At 33.0% G+C, this 24,382-nt stretch overlaps 1 protein-coding gene across 5 annotated transcripts in view; it reads left to right on the forward strand.

The window, feature by feature from the left end:
• Window positions 1-24,382, forward strand: part of FSTL5 (follistatin like 5) — an 832,703-nt gene that overhangs the window by 751,197 nt on the left and 57,124 nt on the right. For all 5 annotated transcript variants that reach the window (XM_021666691.2, XM_064383772.1, XM_064383775.1 and 2 more), the window contains 2 exons: window positions 8,810-8,917; window positions 13,068-13,192. In XM_021666691.2, coding sequence (XP_021522366.2) covers window positions 8,810-8,917; window positions 13,068-13,192 — 233 coding nt within the window. The remainder of the gene's footprint in view (window positions 1-8,809; window positions 8,918-13,067; window positions 13,193-24,382) is intronic.

Raw genomic sequence — 24,382 nt, forward strand, 5'->3', positions numbered from 1 at the left:
CCAGCTATCCTGAGGATTAGGCTTGCTGACAGCAAACTAAAAAGCCAGTGTAGACCTGCTGCTATAATTCAAGTTTTTCTAATAGTCACTGTATATTCTCATATATTCTATTATCAAAGACAAATCCTTACCTTCTCTTGATACATTCTGTCCAATGCCACCATTTATCAGCCTTATTGCCCTATTTTCTATAGCTGCCCTCCATTAGGAGAACAGTCAGAAGCAAAAGCAACATATCAAATATGTTCCTATCGTTAAAAAAAAAAAAAGTAGGCACTTAATTCTCGAAGCAAAACAGAGACAGTAGTATGTAGTGGATGCTGCTCACTCAACTCTGGAGAGGTATATGATATGGTTGATTATTACCTTTCTATAATTATAAAAAAGGTGTTTTCAATTATGAGAGTTGTTAAATACCTTGCTAGAAAGAAGGAGAGTAAAGTAAGAACTGCAATTATTTGGGCCATTCTAGACAAACTATTCTATAGAAATTTAGTGATCACCTGAGTGTGTGGAATGAAACTTCCCATACAGGGTACATCTCTGTAGTATTCTTTCCGAGAGGGAGAGTACTTTTTGAGGTATGTTGTTGACTGTAAATATCAACCTCAAGTATTATTTATATGTATGCCACTAAAATAAATAAATTTCTCTTTAAAATACTTAAGTCGTGCTATTTTTGAATTGACCTAAGCTCTCTTTTTTGAAACTATGTATAATCTTAGCCTGTGCACTTCTTTAGATAATGAGTTCCATAACTCTACTACCTGCTGGGTGAAATAACTCATCCTTATATTTGTCTTAATATTACCTTAGGAATATGTGAATTTTAGTCTTCAAAGTACATGCTTAAAGTTGAGTTATGAATATGCTAATGACTCTATTTTTATACTTGAAAATAATCTTTTAGAATTTGAAATTCTCTTGAGGATTTTTCTAATTTAAAACAACACGTAAAATGGTCGATTTTACAGACAAAAATATTGACTTCTGTTTTATAGATTAATAATCCTAGTAACTTAAGTGTATAAAGATACCACACACTTAACATTTATAGTGAACTGCAAAGTACAAAGTTAATTTTGTAAAAAATAAAGCATCAATTCTCAATTTGACCACTTTTGTCAACTGAACCCGCATTCAAAGTTAGGTTTTTTTCTTGCCCAAATGTTTTAATTCCTTACTGTATGATGTGCTTTTATTTACTTATTATTTTTCTAATCTGAGTATATGATACAGAGGCAATGATGATACTAATTATTATCAAAATTTAGTTATCTCCCAAACATTATAAAAATGTTATACATTATACATAGTATGGATATAGAAATGAGACAGTGAAGTCCAAAAATCAAAATGCCTTCTTGAAAACAATAACAATAAAAAAATAATGTTAAACTTATTGAAATTTAAACTTGGAAGTTTTCTTTTTCAATCCAATTAAACTGAGCACCTGGTATTTCATGCTATGCTCATCTATGAAATGATATTTTCTGATTTTTGCATGTATTTCACTGTGTGGACTGGTATTAAATGTGTATTTGGGGACTAAACATTCTTTAAAATGTAAACTACATATTACATATTATTATTAAAATGACAAATATTTTCATGATAATATAAGATTTTACAAACTTTATAATAAATTGTTAGCATTAGGAGATCGTTGTTATATTTGTTTTCAGCAAACAAATAAATATCATTTTTATCTGCAGCTAAAAAAGTAAAGGTCACCTTTTTTTAATGGAATCTATAAACTTGGTGTTGCTTTAAATGTCAAATTGTTTCAATTATTGCTTTTCTCACCATTAAAGTTTTTGTAAGAATATCATACAGATGATGTTTTGTAGTATTAGCTAGTAAACAATTGACCTTATTTTGTCGTCTATGGAGAAAGATCAAGTTTTGCTTACACGCAGAAGGGGCTTATTGTAACACCTCAGGAGTATTCTTAAGTATCATCAGCAGTCTCCTCCAGCCATTAGAGCATTATCTTGAGAACTGCATCATTATTTTAAATTAGGTTCACTTAATTAGCCAGCTGGTACTTTCCTTGTCAGACTGATAAACAAGCTGTGCTTCGCTGTTCCTTCATGTCAAGAACAAACCACAAGTTCTGTGTATCTTTGCTGCTATTGTCAGTATTTCATATTTAGAAGTTGATACAACTGGTCCTTGACTACGATATCATCTGTTTTAAATTCGTTGTATATGCACCCCCTCAAGAAAATTGATAAATTTTTTAATACTGTGCATGTTGGGATTGTGAGGGAGTTAAGTTTAGATAGCAACAAAAGAAATAAAAAAAACCTCATATTGTAAATAATTGTGTATCCTTCAACAATGTTTTTAAAATGGTAAAGAAAAAATGTTTATATCCATATGTGTATAAAGCTACAACAAATAAAAGCATTTTTATTATTACACTGTATATTTTATGTTAATGTACTTTACAAAGCAATAAGATAAAAAGTTTATTCATCATGACAATATTACACTGAAAACAGTACTTGCATAGGAAACTAAGAAATGTAGATTCTAGAACTCCAATATATAAACCACTACTATCCATTTAGTATAATTTTAAAAATTATTTGAAACTTTTTTGAAAATGTTTAATAAATCAATAAAACTGTAGAAGAGGAATTGTGTATTAATAACCTCCGTATCACCAGGCTAAGCAAAGACTACTGTGTCAACAACATTTATTTTAGTGATTATTATGTAGGAGAGAAATTCCCAATTTATAATTGGAAGCTATCACTTAAATAAAATCTTACAGTATCATTCAATAGATGCAAACTTCTCCCCTTTGTTCTATTATGATGGGGATTTGAATGGCCAGGTAGAAGTAAGTCTGATTTCCATAGGCTTCTCAAGAGTGTGAAAACAATTTTTCTAGCAAAATAAATATGGGTAGTCAAGTGTAAATTATACTGGTGGTTGTGGTGGCACGTGGCTGTAGCTACTTGGGAGGCTGAGGTGGGAGGATTGCTTGTGCCCAGAAGTTGGAGGCCAGCCTGGGCAACTAGGAAGACCCATCTTTATTTTTTTAACATAAATTACAATAAGCAATAACTAAGCATTATATAGGTTAATTTTTGAAATAAAATATGAGCACATAACCAATGCTTTTTCCTAATTATATATTCCTGATTATTGCATTTACTTCATGTCATTTTTCCTAAATTAAATGGATGGTGACTGCATAAACAAAAAGTGTGCACATCAATGGTCTCCAAAGTGGAGCACATGAAACCCAAAGAACTAACAGGTGACTAGTTATGGGAAGAGAATCCATGAGATCTGTTTACATTTTTTAAACCTTAAAAAAAAATCATATTTTATTCAATAAAAAGTTAATATATGGATCAATATTGAAGACCTAAAGTTATCTGTATGTTGGATGGTCAGGTAACATATAGTGAACCCTAGTGTCTTGAGAGGAAAGTGGGAATTTTACAATATGAAGGGATCAACATTGGTAATCTTAGTCTTCTGTTTACTTTTACTTATCTGTATAAAAGGGATAACAATAGTGCATACTTCAACAAAAAGATTGTTACGAAAATTAAATTTTTACAATTGGTGTCTCATACAAATAAAGTATCTGTAAAATACCTCATTAAAAGAGCCAGGTTATATAAGCCTGGTGCAGGAGTATAATTATTTTTGTTAAACAAAATAATAATATCAATTTCAACATCAGAGGAGAAAATATTTTTAAGAAAATAATAATAAAACGATCTTAATAATAATAACTAGTTGCCATGCTACACAATTTTGCAACTTTTTACAATTAGGCAGACTTAGAAGTTTATTAATTATAAATTGAGATTACTATTTCACAAAGTATTATTCTAAGTGCATGGTTTGTATCATTGACCTAAACAAACACAAAAAGATTAACTTCTGGGAGCACAGAATCTATTAGATGGAGGCATACAAAAAGAAATAAATATACTAAAGTATAAATTATGTGATAGACAAGATGGTAAGTGCTTTTGGAAAACGTAAAACCACTGAACAAGGACAGGAGGGCCTGGGAAAGTTGAGAAGGGGTATGTGTCGGGGAAGAAAGGTTTGATTATTAAATAGGGTGATACAGCTGGCCATGCTGAGAAAGTGAATTATGAGCAGAGATGTTGAGGAAGCAGTCACTGGGATTCTAGGCAAGAACTTTTCAGGGAAAGACCCTCCAAAAGGCAGAAGCATGGCTGACATATTGGATGAACAGCGAAAGAGGCCAGGAGATTCTGTATCAGAGATGTCTAGGAGGGTGTAGTAGGTGACAAGGCTGAAGACTGTGGAGGTGTCAGCTCAGGTAAGGCCAGGTAGTCATTATAAGGACTTTCGGCTTTCACTCTAAAAGAAATTAGAAGATTCTATAAATTTCAAGAGTATCCTAGCAGGTATTTTGTAAAATCCAACACACATTTTATCCCTTTCAAAAACTGATGGCTTTGAGCTGATGACTGTCATGACTTGTCTGATGCTTAAAGAATGAAAAAAGGCCATGCTTGGTGCCTCACACCTGTAATTCCTGCACTTTGGGAGGCCCAGGCAGATGGATCACGAGGTCAGGAGGTGGAGACCATCCTGGCTAACACGGTGAAACCCCATCTCTACCAAAAACACAAAAAAATTAGCTGAGCGTGGTGGTGCATGCCTGTATTCCCAGCTACTCGGCAGACTGAGGCAGGAGAATCACTTGAACCAGAGAGGCGGAGATTGCAGTGAGCCAAGATCACACCACTGCACTCCAGCCTGCATGACAGAGTGAGACTCCATCTCAAAAGAAAAAAGAAAAAGAAAAAAATCACTGAGACAAATCTGTGAGAAAGACTGAGGAGTATAAGGTTAAAAGTTAGACACCGTAGACACCATAGGATAATGATAATGGTGGCTGTGTTCCTGGGGATAGCAGAGACATTGCAAAGGGATCATCATTTAGAAGGTAGATTCAGTTGCCTTTTCTGAGGATGTAAAGTGTGGGAGGAAGACTGTGGTCAAAGATGACAGAATCTTTCAATCCTTTGTGTAACATGGAAAACCATTTCAAATTTTTTGTGACAAAGAAGTTCAGAAGTTTTCTTGTGGTGAAAACAAAATTTTTTAAGTGTCAAAAATATTGCCTTTCTGTTCTACAAACAGCAATTGGCCTAAATTTACTGATTCTTTAAAGTCAATTTCAATAGCATACTAGAAGGTATTTTGTAAAATCCAACACATAATTTATTCCCTTGTCAAAGCTGATGGTATTAATAATAACATACTTGCTTTTTTGACTAAAACTTGGGTCATGGAACTATTTTCCTGAAGATACTCATTTGGGAATGTTTTTATCCTTAATATATGATTCTATTGACATAGGAAATCACATAAATGTTTCTTGTGTAAAATGTGTTATATCATACTTGAACATAGATAAATTTTCTTAAAAATTATGATTTTTCCAAATAATGTTACATTACATTTCTTTATTTTGTTCTTCATATCTTTTTCAGTTCTGGTGAACTTTTATAACCAGACAGCAAAATAACTGAATTTAGTATAAAACTTTTGAAATGCTGAAACAAAATGTTCACAGCTTTTGGAGATCATTGAGCAGACATTTTTCAAAGTCTGAAGTTATTTTGAAAATTGATTGATATTTTTCTCCTCCAAATACATATATCCTAATTTATGTGAAGGCAATTCATCATGAACTGCCTTCTGACACTTCCTGTAATATATTCCCATAATTTAACTTTTAAAAATATTCTTTCTTTCCACTCGTAAAAATATTTATTCTTTAAGGCTCGGTCAAAGCCTTACCTCTTCTTATATTTTATGCTGCATTGTACTTTTTCCTCTGAGCTTTCATAGTGCTTGGTCCTTATTTTTATTTTGTGACACACATCAAGTTGTTTTAAGTGCTGTTTTCACCCTCTGGTGTATAAATTCTTCAAGGACAGAAATGGATTTATTTTCTCTTGTAGGTCTCAGTTCTTTCACTTATTAAAGAAATAAATTGCACTATCTAACCTTAAAACATTATGATGCCATAGTCACTAAAATATCTAGCTCAATTAGTGTTTCTAATGGTAATAGTAGTAGTATGAGTGGTATTTCCATGGTGCTTGATATTCACCAGGCACACCCTAAGCACTTTACTGTCTCACCTAATACTCACAATAACCCTTTGAAGTAGATATTATTACAGTCTCCATTTTATTGTAGAGGAAACAGCCACAGAAAAATTTAGTAACTTCCCAAGGTACTATTACTATTGTTGCAGTCATTATTATTTTAAGTGAAAGAGTTAAAGTTAGAAATAGGCTTAAGAATACATGCTCAGAAACATGATCTATACTGACTTTCAGTGATTCTCTAATAGGATTGTATTGCTTCTAGAGATGACGGCATGTATTTGAGCCCTTGGGTTTCTTTTCAATCTCCAATACAGAAAAAAGACCCAAAAGAATGTTTTTTATACATGAGGCATAAATAAAACAGCAAAATATCCACACATTCCCAGAATAAACAACCAACTAAGAGGGAGTGTCTTTCACATGCAGTGAGGTTCCCACATTGGAAAGTAACACAAGCTATCGGATCTCAGCTGTCCTGATTATTGGCTGACGACCACCAAGACTCATCCTCACTTTCCTTATCCCATTAAATGTGGGTGTTAGCGTAACCTATGATTTGTAGTACTTTTCTATAAGATGATACTTATGAAAGGTCTGGTGAAAAGAAAAGCAACTTGTGAGAGCTGGCAGGCTGGAAATTTTCATTCAAATTGTTCCCAGATCCTTATAGTTTCTTACAGACCTTTGATATATTCTTACAATTAAATAACAATGACATCATTTTTATTGTTGCTTTTGTCATTTGTGTTAAGCTATTTTATCTTAACATTTTAAAGATCTAAAGGTTATTCCACTTAAAGCTGCATGCAAAATAGGCTATTACATTCACACATAGATCAAGTTTAACATATAAAAATAAAATAGGAAAAATCAAAAGATTCTTATGGCTTTGTCATTAGTGTAGTGATTAATTATGGGTTTTTAGGGCTATATATGCTTTGAAATTATTGATCAGTACATTAAAAAATTTAAATGAAACATCTGGCTTTCAAATATAATTAACAAAATTCAGATTAACTATTCCTTAATCAATAAAACTACTTAATTACCTAAATAAAATCAAGTCTGGGAATAGCTGTTCTACGTTTGTGTAGCAACTCAGGTTATAAAGTATTCAGTTTCCTTTTATTTTTCTCTTCTGTACCCTCAAAGTATTGGGCTTTCCTCTTAACCTAATAGCTTCATGGCCACAAAACGACTTTGGAAACTAGAGGTTTAATATCCCCACGGGACTGCATTCATAGTGGGAAATAAGAGAACGTGTGGTGGAAGGAAGCCTTCTCCTGTTATCTCTGTTAATGGAATGCAGTATCGTTCTCAGAAATCACGCACTCTTTTAATCTTTACAATACAGAAAATAGAATATGCAATGTGACCACTCCTAGCCTCTGAAGAGGCCAGAAAACTCAATATCAATCAATCAAAAGGATATAAAATTAGTCAATACCTTGGATCCGTGGTGCTTGCCAAGTGGGCTACCTTTCCTGAGGACATTGCTGCCCATTTGATTCAAAAATAGTATACTGGCTCTCTTAGCCAGGAAAAAAGGAGTAAAGACTCTAATATAAAAATATTTAAGTGGATTTCCTCCAAAATCCAATAATTACTTCAGTAATCCAAGAATATTGAGAATTTTAAATAGGCAAAATGAAGGGCATTATTTTAGAAAAGAGATGCCTTAGTAAGACTTAATTGCTAACATTTAATTAAAAATATGAATTTCCATGTTTCCAACCATGACTATAGTTTACCTGTTACTAATGCACTGAGAAGAACATTGAATTATGGATAAGTACTTAGAAAATTCTGTAAGGCTATTTAATAGAGCCTTGGGAAGAAATGCTTTCGCTGTTGGATAAAGTTTGTTTTATTAGATACAATTTGTTTGATGTTATATAATCAGAAAATATATAAGTACCTACTCCTGGAAATTAATTTTAAATGTTGTTAGCTTGTAATATGAATAGAATAAAATTAAGGTGAATGAAGTAGCTTCCTGGCATCAATTTGTTTTCTGAGAATTTTGTTTTAAGTAAATGCTCAATATTAGCAGAAAAAACACATTTTCATACCAAGCATAGTGAAAAAATAAACAAAACAAAACAAAACAAAAATCAAAAAGAAGTGGCATTCATTTTTCTTCTCTGGTTTTGAGTTTCTCGTTAAGGAAACTTAATTAGCTAATCATTCCTTAGAGTTACAGCCATATATCAGATTGTTGGCATTTTAACGTTACAGGCAGTAAAATCCCATAACCAGAATTGGGATAAAATAAGTCTAATTGTGTAAACATAGTTCCCACCTGAATTTAACATTTAACTAAAATGAATATATTAATCTTTTCTATCTTGAATTTCTAAATAGCTTATCCTAACCTCGCAATGCGCATAGGTAATACATGAACTTAAAGCTATGTACAGTTGTGCAAATGATAAAATGTTTATTATGTACATGATAATTGTGATCATAATCATATATGATAAAATATGATAATTTAGAAAAGTCGTATTAAAGTATGACCTTTCCAAATTGATCAAATAAGAGCTTAGGAAACTATATATTTGGCAAACTAAATTTTTAATCTGACATCTAAATTAGAATCTTCAGAATTTCTGGCTTAGCTTTTAACTAATAGTTTAGTCTAAAACATTTCTTTCCATTCTTATTTATTGAAGGCGGTGAGCACAGACCCTGTCCCAGTTAAATTACACTATGACAAATCGCATGATCAGGTCTGGGTGCTAAGCTGGGGTACCTTGGAGAAGACGTCACCAACACTACAGGTAAGTGCATCTCAGTATACTTGAGAAAATAATGATCTTTAAAGCTTTCGACATTTTGTTGGATATTTGTGATCATTTAACAATGATAATTTTCCATCTGAGGACTATAGCTTTAATCATAACTGGTTAGGCAAAGAAAAGGGCAAAATAGTTGACACTCAAGTACTTTCAGATTGGGAAAAATCATAGCTTATATGTATTAAAGGTTATATTTATATGCCAAAAGAATAACCTATAGTGACAAAGCTGATGCCATTAGAGGGGGAAAAAAGTCATAATTTACCATTAAACAATTTTGGTAAGGCATGTGTGATAGAGACAAAGAGAATTCAACAGCAAAGTCCTCAAAACCATCTCCTTTTTCTGTAATCTAATAATATTATATTATCTGAGCACAGACTTATTTCTAAAGGAAGAATAGTGGTATTATTCTTATGGATTTTGCCTCTGCCTTGAAGTTGTTTATGTGAGATACAGAAAAAAAAAAATCTGCATTTTGATCATGACCCTTTCAAACAGTCTTTAGACTTTTATAATTACAAGTTTAAGTAAAAACAGAAAGGGAATGGGAAGGAGGGTTTGGCCCTGGAAATGAGTTTTATACTACAATATTTTTCAAGATGCTTTGCAATTATGCTACTGCCTTGAATATCCCTCTCTTAACAAAACCCCAAATTATTAACTTTTGGGCATTTTAAAATAAATTCTGTTAAATGAAACAGTTACATTTTTAATCAGTTGTCACTACCAAGATTTTAACGTTTCTGAGTTATTTTCAATATTGCAATATTTAACTTACAAGTGAAACTTTTATTTAAATAGAATATTTTCATATAGCTAGTATAATGATGGATCATTTTATATTCACTAGAAATATGTGTCATATGAAACATGAAACTACATTATAGTATTTCAGTTATTTATTTTGCAAATGAATCCGCTCTCAAAACATGAGGTCATAAAATTGAAGGATGACACACAATTCTGTGAGTTGGCTACCTGGGCAGCTCTGCTGACGTGATCTGGGAGCACTCGTGGACTCCAGTTACCTGATAACTTGGCTGGAGGTGGAAGGTTCAGAATGGCCTCACCTTCATGTCTATCACATGGTGTTAGTGCTCAGCTGGGTGCCTTGTGTCCTTTGCATGTGACAATCATCCTACATCTTCACAGCATAATGGTTTCAGGTTACAAAAGTGGAAGCTACAAGACCAGATAAGGTATGGGCTTCCAAATTCATATAAAGCCATTTTTGCCACATCCTATTCATCAAAGCAAGTCATTTTGCCTGCCCAGATTCAAGCGGATGGAGTGACAGAGCCAATCTATTGATGGAAAAAGCACAATCTTCATAGTGGGCAACTTTTAGAATGATCTATCACAATATGATAATAGGTGTTTGTTATTTGAGATTTTGTATTTAAGTATACTCTTGACAAGATAAATAAAACAAGTCAATATATATGATTTTTTAGAATATCATCTTATAAATTATTTTAATACACTATTAACTTTAAGATTAGCATAGCTTAAAAGTTTACATTTTTTCATGTCTTTTATAAAAAATAAAGCTGCGTATATTTTTAATATACAATTTTCTTCAGGATTGATACCTTCCTCTCCCCTTTGAACCATGCTACTTGGATAGATTAACAACCTTCCCAGTGTTACAATTCTGCCACAAAATGATTTAGACAAATTCTTTTGATATTGTACAGAGGAAAAAGCTTTATAGAAGTATTCTTCCCACACATTATCCAGTTATCTAAAAATCGGTTCTTTATTTTCCTCTGGATGCTTAATAAAAATATTTTGTGCTAATAGAATATAGTAAATTTTAAAAACATTTGCTGGGTAAGGGTGGAAGGTAAGTGTCACAACTGAAAATATAAAATAAAGTGTATGAATTAAGTATTCTTTACAAATGTATATACAAGAAGATTTATTTACATAAAGTTTAGTGTGTGTGTGTTATATGAATATAGATATAAGATTGATTAAATAGATGATTGATGGATAGATAGATAGATAGATAGATAGGCAAACAATATGATAGGAAACACAAGGTCTCTGGATCAGAGAATAGACCATGTCTCACTCATGAGGCATGTTAGTGTTTATGCCCCAGCCCAAATAGACTTTGTGTCACGTGGAGAAACTAATGCTACCCTGTGTGTCCAGCAAAGTTGCATTAAAGGAGAGGGACCCTGGAATTATGTCTCTGCAGTTTTTAAGCTGCTAACATATCAGTCTTTCCTCTGTCTGGAGAGATAAACATCATTACTCTAGAATGTATGAAAATCTTCCCCTGGAAGGGAAGGAGTAGGTCAATTCCCTTGAACATGAGCAAATGGTTCAAAAGAGATAATTCTCTAAATTTCTCATGAGCAAGATACTATCACTAGTCTCCAAGGCATTTTTGCTATGCCATCAGCCTTAAACCAAGTTTGCTAATGCTCTTTGCTGTGAAAGACCTCACACTGCAGAACTGTCAAAATACTCATGGATAATTGTCTCCCAAAAGATTATCAGGAAACATTCATGAAGGAAATGGAAGTTATGATATGTTTCCTTTGGAGAAACTGAATTCACAAAATCAAAAATATGGGCAAACCCTCATTTTGGCTCTAGTGTTTCCCATGCCATAATGTTAAAAGACTAGGCTGGAAAAGAAATCAGTGCTAGTTTGCAAAGACTAGGAAGTTAATTTTTTTTTTTTTTTTTACCCTAATTCAGTATATCGTCTAATGGTACCGACTGACCCTTGAAGCATGATCTCAAGGATCAGAAAATTCTACTAACCTTTTTTCTTTGTGCTTTAACTTTTGTTATAATTTAATCTATACATCTTTGTCAAATATGAAAGCCAAATTTGTATTTTCTGAGGTATTTATAATTGGCAAAGACTAAGTATCAGAATTTTAGATACATGACAATATTTCCAATTAGCGTCCTCAGATGGATTCTCAAATATTTATCATAATTTGTTTTATTTTTAAAAGTCGTATGTCTTATAAACTTTTTAAAATATTGTTGTAAAAATTATAATGATTCTGTAATCCACAAATTTCATAATTGTTGTATAATTAATGTCCTATCAAATGCACAGTAATTAGAGAGGAAGATATTCCCAGGAAATAACTTGAAATAAAGGCCTTCCATTTTGCTGTTGTTCAGGAATTCGGCCCCAGCCAGGTGGAATTCAGATGGAACTCAGTGAAAGTATATTCATTTAAATGAAGAAAAATGATGCTTTAAGAAAAACAAACTCTAAAAGTAAAAATAATTAAATAAAATCTTGTCATAGGAACCAATGGAAAAGTTTTAGTCTTGAGGGACAACCACTAATTAACACTTAGTCAATAATTTAGGAAGTTACTTTGGTGACCATATGTAGAAAGTATTTAAAAGGGGATAAATCAAAGCAAGAAAAAAGCCCTTTAAAAGGCTACCAGAACAATGGTTGTGCAGTGGGAACCATGAAAGGTTACGGGTGCAAACAGATCTGAAGAAAGAACTAATAGGATTTGTTAACTAATGGAATAGGAGAAATCAACTAGTTTAAATGTAGTGACCTTTTCTTTAAAAAACCATAAAAGTTTTAAAAAAAATTATTATAAAAGGTGAAATCTCTTTCATTAAAACACTTAAAACAGTTATTTTTCAATGAGAGGAGGAAAAGTTTTAAAATATGGTTTTATGTTTTCTAAGATTTTAAAAATTTTAAATGTTTCACATAATTTATTTTGAAGTTTCCAGATCTATGTTGCTAGTTATGTTATACTGGAGAAATTGTGTTCTGATATTTCACATTATCTGTATGTTTGCATTTATCTTTCTCATTATAAGGAGATTAGGAGTTTTATAATGCAGAAGTTGCTTATATAACTATTTATTTTATATTTTAAGCTGAAATTGTTCAAGACATATATTTTTCTATTTTTTTCTTTATAGAAACAAACGTTTCAATATTGAAAACAAGCAACACAATCAGAATTGGAATTTGGATAATAATATATTAATTTTGAGGATGGCATAAAGCCTATGTGAAAAATTGCCAGAAACATTTATTTTATCTCTAAATAACATTAAAGCTTATACTATTAGGTGACTGCATTGTTGAGGGCTAACCAAGGTGTGTTCTGTGTAGGTAATTACCCTGGCCAGTGGGAATGTACCTCACCACACGATCCACACCCAACCAGTGGGAAAGCAGTTTGACAGAGTGGATGATTTTTTCATTCCCACCACAACACTCATTATCACCCATATGAGGTAAGTGCTAAGTTGAGTGATCAACTTTTTAAAGATTTCTCTCCAATTTTAATAGAAAGCCATGTGGAATCGTAAATAAATTTAGTTATAAAACAAATACACATGTACAATTGCACTTGCTTTAGCTTTGCCATATCGGCCTACTGAACCTTTGTTTATCAACATTAATAATGAATTTCCCATAAAGTGTTTCTCTTTATGCCTAATAGACATGTGAATTTGTGAAAATACAGTTTTATTTTTTGAAATAACTTTAACAATGTTTTTTCAAATTGTCATTAAGATTTATCTTACTGGGCTCTTGCAAAATGCTGGCATTTTCCCCCAAAATAAATAATTTAAAGGATAAAATCACTTCTCAAATGGAGAGAATGTTAGTTGGAACTTGGTACATAAAGCAGCCACAGTCAGAAATATATTCAATATAAATATTTTGTTCACTGTCATATTATTTCTTGGTCATTTTGAAATTGATATAAAACTGTATTAGAAAATATAAGAAGTTGAAATGAAATGTTTGAGGTCTGCACTTTGAGAAATAGTGTGTTTATCTCTTGATGTGTTTACAAGAGGTCAAAAAGTAATGTTAACTTCTAGTGCTATAACTCCAAAGCTTTATAAAAGAAGTTTAGGGGCCGGGCACGGTGGCTCGCGCCTGTAATCCCAGCACTTTGGGAGGCCGAGGTGGGTGGATCACCAGGTCAAGAGATCGAGACCATCCTGGTTAACATGGTGAAACCCCGTCTCCACTAAAAATACAAAAAATTAGCTGGGCATGGTGGCACGTGCCTGTAATCCCAGCTACTCAGGAGGCTGAGGCAGGAGAATTGCCTGAATCCAGGAGGCGGAGGTTGCGGTGAGCCGAGATCGCGCCATTGTACTCCAGCCTGGGTAACGAGCGAAACTCCGTCTCAAAAAAAAAAAGAAGTTTAAATGCTAATATGAGGAGAAGATTGGCATATCGTGATATTTAGTATTATGTATCTTTATCATTTATTGAGACAATTTAAAAATATTTGCTTAGCAATGTCAAAAATGAATCTGAACCAAAGACTGTCCTTTCTCTCAAGTGAATTCTGATATGTGGGAAATGTTCTAGCTATGTTATATGTGTCATTATCAGATTATGTGCATATTTTTTCTTTATATTAAATTAAATATTATATCATCTAAAAATTGCAGTTGTGAGAATTAAGAAAGACAGCAAAATTCAACTTTGCAAAAATCAAAAGGAGGATTATTAAATCAGAATTGTAACTCATAGTCAAAAATAGAATAAGTTATTCATGGCACAGCCAAGTATATTTTCAAAGTTTGATATGTTTGTCAATCAATTACCCAATATTTTCAGAATGCCTATTAGGTGCTCAGCAATAAAGTGTTTAAATAACATAATGTGCAGGCTGGGCAGGATGGCTCACCCCTATAATTCCAGCATTTTGGGAGGCTAAGGCGGGGGCATAGCTTGACTATAGGAGTTTGAACCCAGCCTGGGCAACATGGGGAAACCCTGTCTCTACTAAAACTACAAAAATTAGCTGGGCATGGTGGTGCACGCCTGTAGTCCCAGCTACTCACAAGGCTGAGGCAGGAGGATCGCTTGATCCTGAGAGGTGGAGGTTACAGTGAGCTTAGATCCCACCTTGCATTGTAGCCTCGGCAACAGAGCAAGATCCTGTCAAAAAAAAAAAAAAATTATATATTTTATGGAAAATAAATTATTGAAACTACAGAATATCTGATGAAAATAACAGTTTTTAGGTTCTGATGCTAATAGCTCAGGGACTTAAAAAATCAGAGTTGAACTAAATTGGTACCAATTGAAATGATGTCTAAAGAATATATGAAGTTTTTATACATATTTGATAAGGATAAAATTTCATTTAATTGGCATTGGGTGTTGTGACTAATAAATATTCCTTTGTTATTTTCAGGTTATTGACAATAATTAAATATGTAACCTTTGTTTTTGTTTATTCTGCTTGTCTATTTCCTATTATTGTATTTAATATGCTATTCAAGTTTATTTTTTTAAATAAATACAATTTCTTTGAGAAAAATTCTAGTGTCTATGACACTACTAGATATAATTGTTTATAGCTGGGAGTGTTTTCACTCTATAATATGTAAAGTGATCATTGTATTAAAATACTTACTGGAGGCAAGGGTATAGACTGGTTGCATGCAGTAAGTGCTATGTGTAATTCTGTATTTTTAGATATAATTTATATGTTGTCAGAGCATAGCATCTCTTCGGGTTCTAAATGATTACCTCAGAGCTGGAAATGGAGCTAATATTAATTCGGAAAACATCTAAATATTGTGAACAACTATAAGGCACAAATTTCTATTAGTTCTATATAATATGAAAAAGGCTAAAAAGTATAACAGGATATTTTTAAGCATCTTTATATCCCTTTGAAGAATGTGCAGTGAAATGCAAGGGTATTTTGTCAGTACTTTATTTATATGTAATTAATTTAATAAGAGTAATTTAGTAAGAATAAAAATCAAATTATAGCAATTCTACCTGCATGTAGAATCCCATTTTAATGAACATGAATGATCATCAAATTTCTTAGTGCATTTCAAAGTAATTGCTCATTTTACTACAGTGAATGTGAGGAGTAAAAATTAACATGTGTTTCCAAAAATTAACTGTTAACTACGTAAGGTATTTTTAACATAATGAGGATTTATTCCACATCAGGAACACTTAAGCAATGGATATGGTCTCCTTCCAATTTAATATAGTATATTTCTTTTCTTTTCTTTATTTATTTTGAAATGAAGTCTCGCTCTGTAGCCCAGGCTGGAGTGCAATGGCGTGATCTCGGCTTACCGCAACCTCTGCCTCCTGGGTTCAGGCGATTCTCCTGCCTCAGCCTCCTGAGTAGCTGGGATTACAGGGGTGTGCCACCACGCCCAGCAAATTTTTGTATTTTTAATAGAGATGTGGTTTTGCTATCTTGGTCAGGCTGGTCTTGAACTCCTAAACTCCAGGTGATCCACTCGCCTCGGCCTCCCAAAGTGCGGGGATTACAGTAGTGAGCCACCGTGTCCAGCTCATATAGTATATTTCTAAGCAAATTCAGCATGTATTTAAATATGTGCTGCTGAGATTGAATTGTTATGACTTGTGTTTTTCAGAATTTGACACTACTTTCTGACTGTTGGACTCAGTAGATATTTCCATGCCAGGCAGAGGGTCTGAAACATATGTGTTGAATTAATACTGGTTTTCTTTCTCTGACTCTCTATCACATTAAGCTGCTTCTCTCTCATGCTGGTACACTTATTTCAAATAATTTATATCTTCAGTGTCTGAAAAGCTTCTGGACAAGTGTCAGGCTTTTATATTCTTAGTGCCCAAAAACCACTATGTTTCTCATAGGAATGGAAGAGGGAAGAAAGTGCTATACTATTTCCTAAACCAGATTATATGGTACTGAGGGAAGAACTGTGTTTCCTATATGTGGGTTTCTCAGCATCCAACACATTATCAGCGTTACACAGAGGCTGTGTTCAGGGCACACAAATTGTGTGGAACCAGTAAACTACAGTAATAATAATTTACATCTGCTTTCAGACAGATCTAAGCCAGAACGTCCCAGCAACACCATTCACCATTGACTCTGGTGACCTTAGCCAGTTTCCTTCATTTCTTTCTAAGGACTGGAATAAAATAATGCTTGAGTATCCAGCTGCTCACTAGTTCTTGTCCAGACTTCACAATCTCCACTGGGACGCTGGCTCCCCGTGATTATTTATGATTTTCCTAAAAGTCTGTGTTTTCCCTGCCTGATTTTGTCTCATTTTTCCTCCAGTTTTTCTGTTTCTGTGCCTGGAATTTTCAGGCTTCTTTAATCTAGTCTTCAAGCATATCAGATAAGCATACAGTGTCATAAAGTAAATAATGACTGAGGAATTTAAGAATACCATTTAAGATGCATTTTCAACTTGAAGTTAGTAAACAATTTTCTTTAAAAAATTTAAACTTCAGCAAGAAGTTAAGAAATTATGGGAACCATAGTTCTGAAGTTGAAGAGATTTGTAGGGCAAAAGGAGTATATTTTGGAATGACATAAGAAATATAAATTTGTTACAGGAAGAATTTCAATTTAGATTTTTATTTCTATAAATAAAAATATACAGATAGGTAAAAGTAGAAGAGATTGTTAAAAATGAAGATGAATGTAATTCTCATAACAGTCAATTAAGTCTAATTTAATACAATTTGAAATAATACATTACCTTTTAAAATCAACTGTAAACAAATATAAAGCAATGTTTCATTATTCTATGTGTAATTTGTATCCCAAGAAATAAGCTATACAACTAAGTTGTCATATTAAATTGAAATTACAGTATCATTGCATGTAAATAGATATATTTGAATAATATAATTCCACTATTGTTAATTTTTAAAAATTATATGGCTAATGAATAGGAGATTTGTGAAACAGTTTTCACAATGCTTGTGTTAAACTTCAAGTAATTCTCATAAAGCATGAGGACTTACATAATCAATTGTTTTACTTTTCTGCCATTGTAAAGAAAGAACAATTTAAGTATCAGTTTCTTATGTGTGAACATTGTAGCTTGTTGTACCGTGCAACTAGAATTTGTATAATAAATTAATATCAATAGGTTTGGTAATTATATTTTTTTCATAAGTAAAAATTCTAGAAAGGTGAGGAGAAATGATAAAAGAAGGGGAGAAGCTCAGAAGATGGCAGATATTAGGAAATAAATAAATTCCATGGAGTTTTTCCATAGAAGCTCCCTCAAAAAAATCTCCATTAATTCTTCCTGAGAATTATTTCTTTGGGATAGAAGGGGATGAAAGTGAGAACTATGGCCGGGTGTGGTGACTCACACCTATAATCCTAGCACTTTGGGAGGCTGAGGCAGATGGATCACCTGAGGTTGGGAGTTCGAGACCAGCCTGACCAACACGGAGAAACCCCGTCGCTACTAAAAATACAAAAAAATTAGACAGGCATGGTGGCACATACCTGTATTCCCAGCCACTCAAGAGGCTAAGGCAGGAGAATCGCTTGAACCTGCGAGGTGGAGGTTGCAGTGAGCTGAGATGGCGCCATTGCATTCCAGCCTGGGCAACAAGAGCAAAATTCTATCTCAAAAAAAAAAAAAAAAAGAAAGAAAGAAGGAAGGAAGGAAGGAAAGAAAGAAAGAAAGTGAGAACTACATGGAGGCCAATGTGGTGCAGAGCAGGGAAATGTAATAAATCTGAGTGCCGGCTACCAGGAAGGCCAAAAAGTGTAATCTACCACAAATGCAAGAATTAGCAGAAGTCTTTCCTAGAGCTTTTGACGTAGCACGAATAAAATGTGTTGGCAGGAGAATAACAGCAAGATATTTTCTCCTAGATTGCAAGAGAACAGCTAACATTTGGGCTATTTGGTGTTATAAGTAGAAATCCTGTAAGTTCTCACTGACTAAAATAATACCTCTGGTACAATTTAAAACAAGTGTTATTTGATGAAAAAAAAAGATGTATTATAACCTGCCCTTTGTAGCACCTGCAAATCATTCCTTTCCCATTTCTTCTCCTGTCTCTCCCAGTTAGAGTTCAAGTAGAAACAAATTTAATCCAATCTAGCTGAAACATGCTGATGTCAATTGGCACAGAGGGCACTTAGAGTGAATTCAAGGAGATGATTTATGATTTATACATTCACTCCAGGACTAGTCCTGTGGGAAGTAAGGGAAGGCAGAAACTTGGGTGATGCTATTTGAGATGTCTTGAAAGGCTTAGCTACTCTTAAAACCATCCCCTCTACCCCAACTACCATTTGATTATATTGTTTAGAATTTCAAACCACTTCTTTCATCTTTTTGGGTTGTATTTCTATAGAAATCAATCTTTAAGTTGCTCTTATTTCTTGAGAGGAAAATGCAGCAGTTAGGAAATTGATACACTTAATTCTGCCATTTTTGTTTGGGGGTTGATTGGTTGATTATGTAGTGTCTTAAAATGAATGTATGTGGAATGATGTGTATGTACGTGTGCATGTATATTTATTTCAGTCAGTGATTATATGATAAGCAATAAGATGAATAGGATATTTGTAAATAACACTGACAGGGAGACTTTAAGCAACAGGCATTTATGTAAAATCCTAGAAATGCCAGTTCCCACAACTTTTTCCTCCTCTGCTTGCTTCATTTGGCACGACTTGACCTGCTAAATGAAACAAGCAAACAAATCACTAGTGTTCAAGAAGTTTCCTTATAACATCCCTTCCCTCCCCAGCACCATACCCCAAGGTGATGTTGGCTTGGAATTGAGTATTATAGGATAATTCAGGAATTCCAGGAAGTGGACCTCAGTGTTAATCTTCAATATAAATGGGTTGGAAGGGACAAGGGTAGCTGGAAGGCACTCCTTTAGGATCCTCTACAGTGAAATAAGTGCTAAGAGTGTAAGAGTACTTGGAGCTAAATGGGGTAGTAAGGGGCCAAGGATTTATCTCATTTCCAATCTGTAATAATCGCTGCACAGCCAATGGCTATGACTCTGCTACAACGATGAAGTAAGATGAGAGAATAAGTAGCGGATACTGCTCTGGCAGTCTGGAGAGTGGTCTGTAGCACTCCTTTTCTGTCATAAATTACAGCAAGGAAATGATTAAGAAGGGATTGAGTTTGATATATGTTTCCTTAAAGCTCCTCCAAGGGAAAAATAAACATTCTGTGAAAGTGAAAGTTAAAGTATATCATTCTCCCCCATATTTTATCAAATCTGTTAAAGCAAAAATTATATATATGGGTAACCATATATCAAGACAACTCATCTATGACTTGATTCATGGATCAGGTGTATGGAGACACAATTTTAGCACTAAAATGCTTTGGTTACATTGAAATCCTAGCACAGCAGAAATTGAAAATACCTGTCGTTCCATGGCATTTAGAGAAAAGTAAAATCTTGGGATGATAAGCTGCAATTGAAATTGCTTCAAAAAATGCTTTGTAGATGAAAATCTCACAAAAGTCACAATTCAGTGAGATGTGTTTTAACTCCATTCATCCTGATATGCATCCTGATATGCATGCTTCCACAAAGAGAAACTAACAAAGAATTCCAACTATCCCAAGAGCCAACTCTGTCTATACTCTCTCAAAAAGTGAATATTGAAATATGCGTAAGTTCTGAAATTGTGACCTTCCCTTTTCACAGTTTCTCTTACCTTCTTTACACCCCCTCTCCACCCCACACAGACAAATTCCGTATTTGTAGAACCTATTATATCATGGGATACTTACCTCCCCAGAGCTCCTGCACTATCTGAAAACAAAAGATATTCAAAAATTGTCAAAACAAGTATACACATATACTTTTATATATGCTTATGTGTATATATATGCAAACCATTGCTAGCAAACCTCCCAGCATTCTTCTACGGGTGCAAAGCTTCATCTATATAAACACTGGATAACTTTCTTTGTCTTATTTCTAATGACGTAAGCACACAATACCCTTTAAGTTTTGATCTACAATGTTACTCTTTCTTTTTCATTGTGGTTACCTGGTTTGCTTTTATTTTAAACAATACTTTCAACCTTCTTTAGCATATTAATACAGACCACACGTTGAGCGCAAAATGCTTATATAGGAAAAACAGAGTGCCATTTAGTTTGTTACCTTTATTATTTCTTGAGTTAGAGGACCCTGTCTGTTTCCCTTCTTGGTCTCTGTTCTGGGTTAACTGTGCTCTGCTCTGACACTTGTAAGAACGGAGTCTTGCATCCAAAGTGGATGAACAAAATGGACTTGCACCTCTTTTCACAGAATGTTTTATTAGACATGTTACTAGCATACATTTGCTATGTAATATTTTTGGTGTATGGGTGAATGAGATTGGATTTAAAGAACAAGTTATTTTTAATATACGTATATGTGATTATTTTAAAAGGGAAGTTTGTACAGGTATTATTTGTAGACTCTAAGCGCTAAAATTTAATAAAGACTCTAAATAGACTTATTCTACAACAATTTTTAGTGAAGAAGTCAATGGAGCACTAATAGCACATAATTTAGAAACACTCCACATTGCCGATTTGACTCTTGAGTTTTATTATGCAAAGTAAAATAGCTCTTGCTTCTTCTCTCAGAGGTCCTTGTGCTAACTTATCAAAGTGTTCAGCAAAACAGGATTGACCATCTCACAGGATCCAGTATTCTCCTAAGAGACAACTGTGGCATACCTATATAAGCAAATATATATGCATATATAGTTTTTCTTCCTTTCATACATATGATTTTGGGTTTATTGATAATGGTAAATCACACTTACTCTACCCTAAACAAGTCAATTATATGGTTGTAGAGATTATTCTGTTTGCTCATTAGTAAATTACTCACAAATATGAATTAAAATGTATAAAGAAATATGTCAAAAGTTAAGATACAATGTAATGAATATACCACAAGAGATGGGCAGAGCTCATTGTGAGAATTTAAGCATTTTCTTATATGAATTGAATGTGTACATTGCATAGCCTATTAATACATATATTTAATACAGTAGACTGCAATATTATTAATCAATCATATGTAGCATTAGCTAGCCCTCACAAAGTTTTGGTAAAGAAAAAGACAATGTACACTGAGGTTTTTAATTTGTTGTTGCATTAAGTGGATATATTATTTTTCTGTCAAAGGAAAATGGCACATGATATATTTTATCATAGCATTTGTTTTATGAATTTATGAAATTTTTCTTGATGTAATTGTTATTAAAATGATGAAACTTCAAATATAGGAGTATATAACTTAACAGAAACCCTTAAATTAAAGCATTCTACTGTGGTTCAACAAAGCAACACTACTAAATAAATAATTTATCTTTGAGAATGCATACGTAAAATAATGATAAAACATTTGGAAATGTTCTCTGAATGTGGTTAAATGCTTATTTTATATACACATCAGTTTTTTATTTTGTTTGATCACTAAAGCAAAGTTAATTTAAATGTAAAATTAGTGGTGGTGGTTTTGGAGGCTGTCTTTAGGTGGGCACCAGTGGTGGCACTGATATGCCCCATCTTTACAATGATATGAAGCCGTAAAAATTGTTCATTGTGAATCCGACTGAGTTAATACTTTTTATCATTTTAGTTGAGTTGTAAATCTGCTGTCATATTTTCCCTATAGCTACCCATGTACCATAAAGAAATTACTGGTTATTTTGAGTCAAACAAATAATATTCAATCACATTCCTTTTTTTATTTAAATTTTATTTCATCTTATTTAGGTATGATTACTTGTTCACATTTACTTTTTCTGGTATAATGCTTTATATCTTACTTTTCCTTATGAACAAGAAATAATTCAGTAAAATGTCAGGTTTTAGGGTTCTTTAAGATATGGTCCAAACAAAAATGAAGTACATGAAAATGATGACATGGAGCTTTAAAAATGAACCATAACAGGGAAATCCAGCAAATTAGTAGATATGTGGAGAAACTGTATGATATCTAAATTTTTATTTATCATGGATGAAAATGATGTGTTGATAATCCTTTTGATCCTTCTGCCACTAATAGATCAATTTTAACAGATAAATTTGAAATTGATCTGTTTTAACATCTTTTAATATTTTAAAATACTTAAAAACAGTTTTTGGACTAACACAATATTTGGTTTACTGAGGAAGAATAAATAATATTTATTCTTATTAATAAATACACTGTTAAAATTTCAGATTCATTAGGAAAGCCTGTTTTCTTGTAAAACATAAAAAATTCAATTTTTTATTTTAAGTCCATAATGTAAATAATTGAAAGAGATTAACCTTTTTATTATGGTAAATAGAGTGATTTTATGTCATGTATAGAAATAAGTCAAGAATTTGAATTTTAGTAAGAAATAGACAGATGACAATTTTAAAGAAAAGTGAACCAGATATATGAGAAACTTACTGAAAGAGGCACTATACTACCATTTATTCATATAGTCCAACATAGAGTTTCAGTAATAATTTCTAACTTGTCTTTTCTCCTATGCACAATAATCATTTAAAGTGTTTCTCTATATTTTCTTTACTTTAATATCAAATTTAAAGTCTGAATTTATAAATCAAGTTTAAATTTACCATACCACTTCCATGCCTTCAGGTTATATTCCTCAATTGTAGATTTTGTATTTATTGCTAAGTTTATTATATATGTTAATAGTAATTAACAAACATTGAGTACTTACTCTGTGCCAGATTCTGAGCTAAGCAATTTTTATGCTCTGTCTCATTCAAAACTAGCAACAACATAAATTTTTATTCCTATTCTACAAATGGTGAATCATTTCATGTGTATTGGAACCAGCCATAAACTCAGTTCAGTCCAAATTTAGAGTTGCCACTCAATACATTATAGAATTCAAGTCATTCTCAGGGTAAAACCTAATGACTGATGCACTGTACAAGTCATCTCAAGCCAACCTTAGCAACACTCCCTTTTCTCCCATTTACGTGCTTTTACTACAACAAAACTCAACTCCTCACAGCGGGTCTACACTATATTTCCGTGCTTATCTGTATTCACTTGCAGAAAACTTTGCTTGTTTATCCTCTGCCTGATATTAATAAATCCTTCCAAGCCTACCTTAAAGCCACTGTTGTTTATAAAATTTGTTGAAATTTCCCTAATTGAAGTCCTCTTGGCATTTTAAATTTTCATTATTTTTCATTTATATGAGATGCATGCAGAAGCAAGAATTTGAGACCACACACACCTAGGCTGGAAACTAGATTTCCAGCTCCTTTGAGACCTTTAACACAGTATTTAATATCTCTTAGATCAGTTTGATTTTCCTCTTCCAAAGGTAAATAATTTCAGAAGGGAGAGAGAAAAATATAGTGTTGTGCCGGTAGTCCCTGCAGACCCTGCAGTAATTTTTGCTGTCTGCTCATGTCTAGCTTCATAAAGTCTGTTCATTAATCTGTTCCTCTCCAGTCTCACAGACACAGCCCTAAACTGAGGCCACTTGCCTCTCAACTTCTAAACACAATTAACTCTTTCCTGTTTTCCATATTTATCATTTTCTCCATATTTCACTTCACCAAACAGAACCACTAGATTCCTCTCTCTAGGTTATATCTAGAATGATATAATACTCCAATGGAAAGAAAAAATAACTGATGGACTTCCTGTCGCTTACAGAT

This window comes from Aotus nancymaae, unplaced genomic scaffold, assembly GCF_030222135.1.
Source record: "Aotus nancymaae isolate 86718 unplaced genomic scaffold, 86718_ANA_hifiasm-v0.15.2.pri h1tg000033l, whole genome shotgun sequence".
Lineage (NCBI taxonomy): Eukaryota > Metazoa > Chordata > Mammalia > Primates > Aotidae > Aotus > Aotus nancymaae.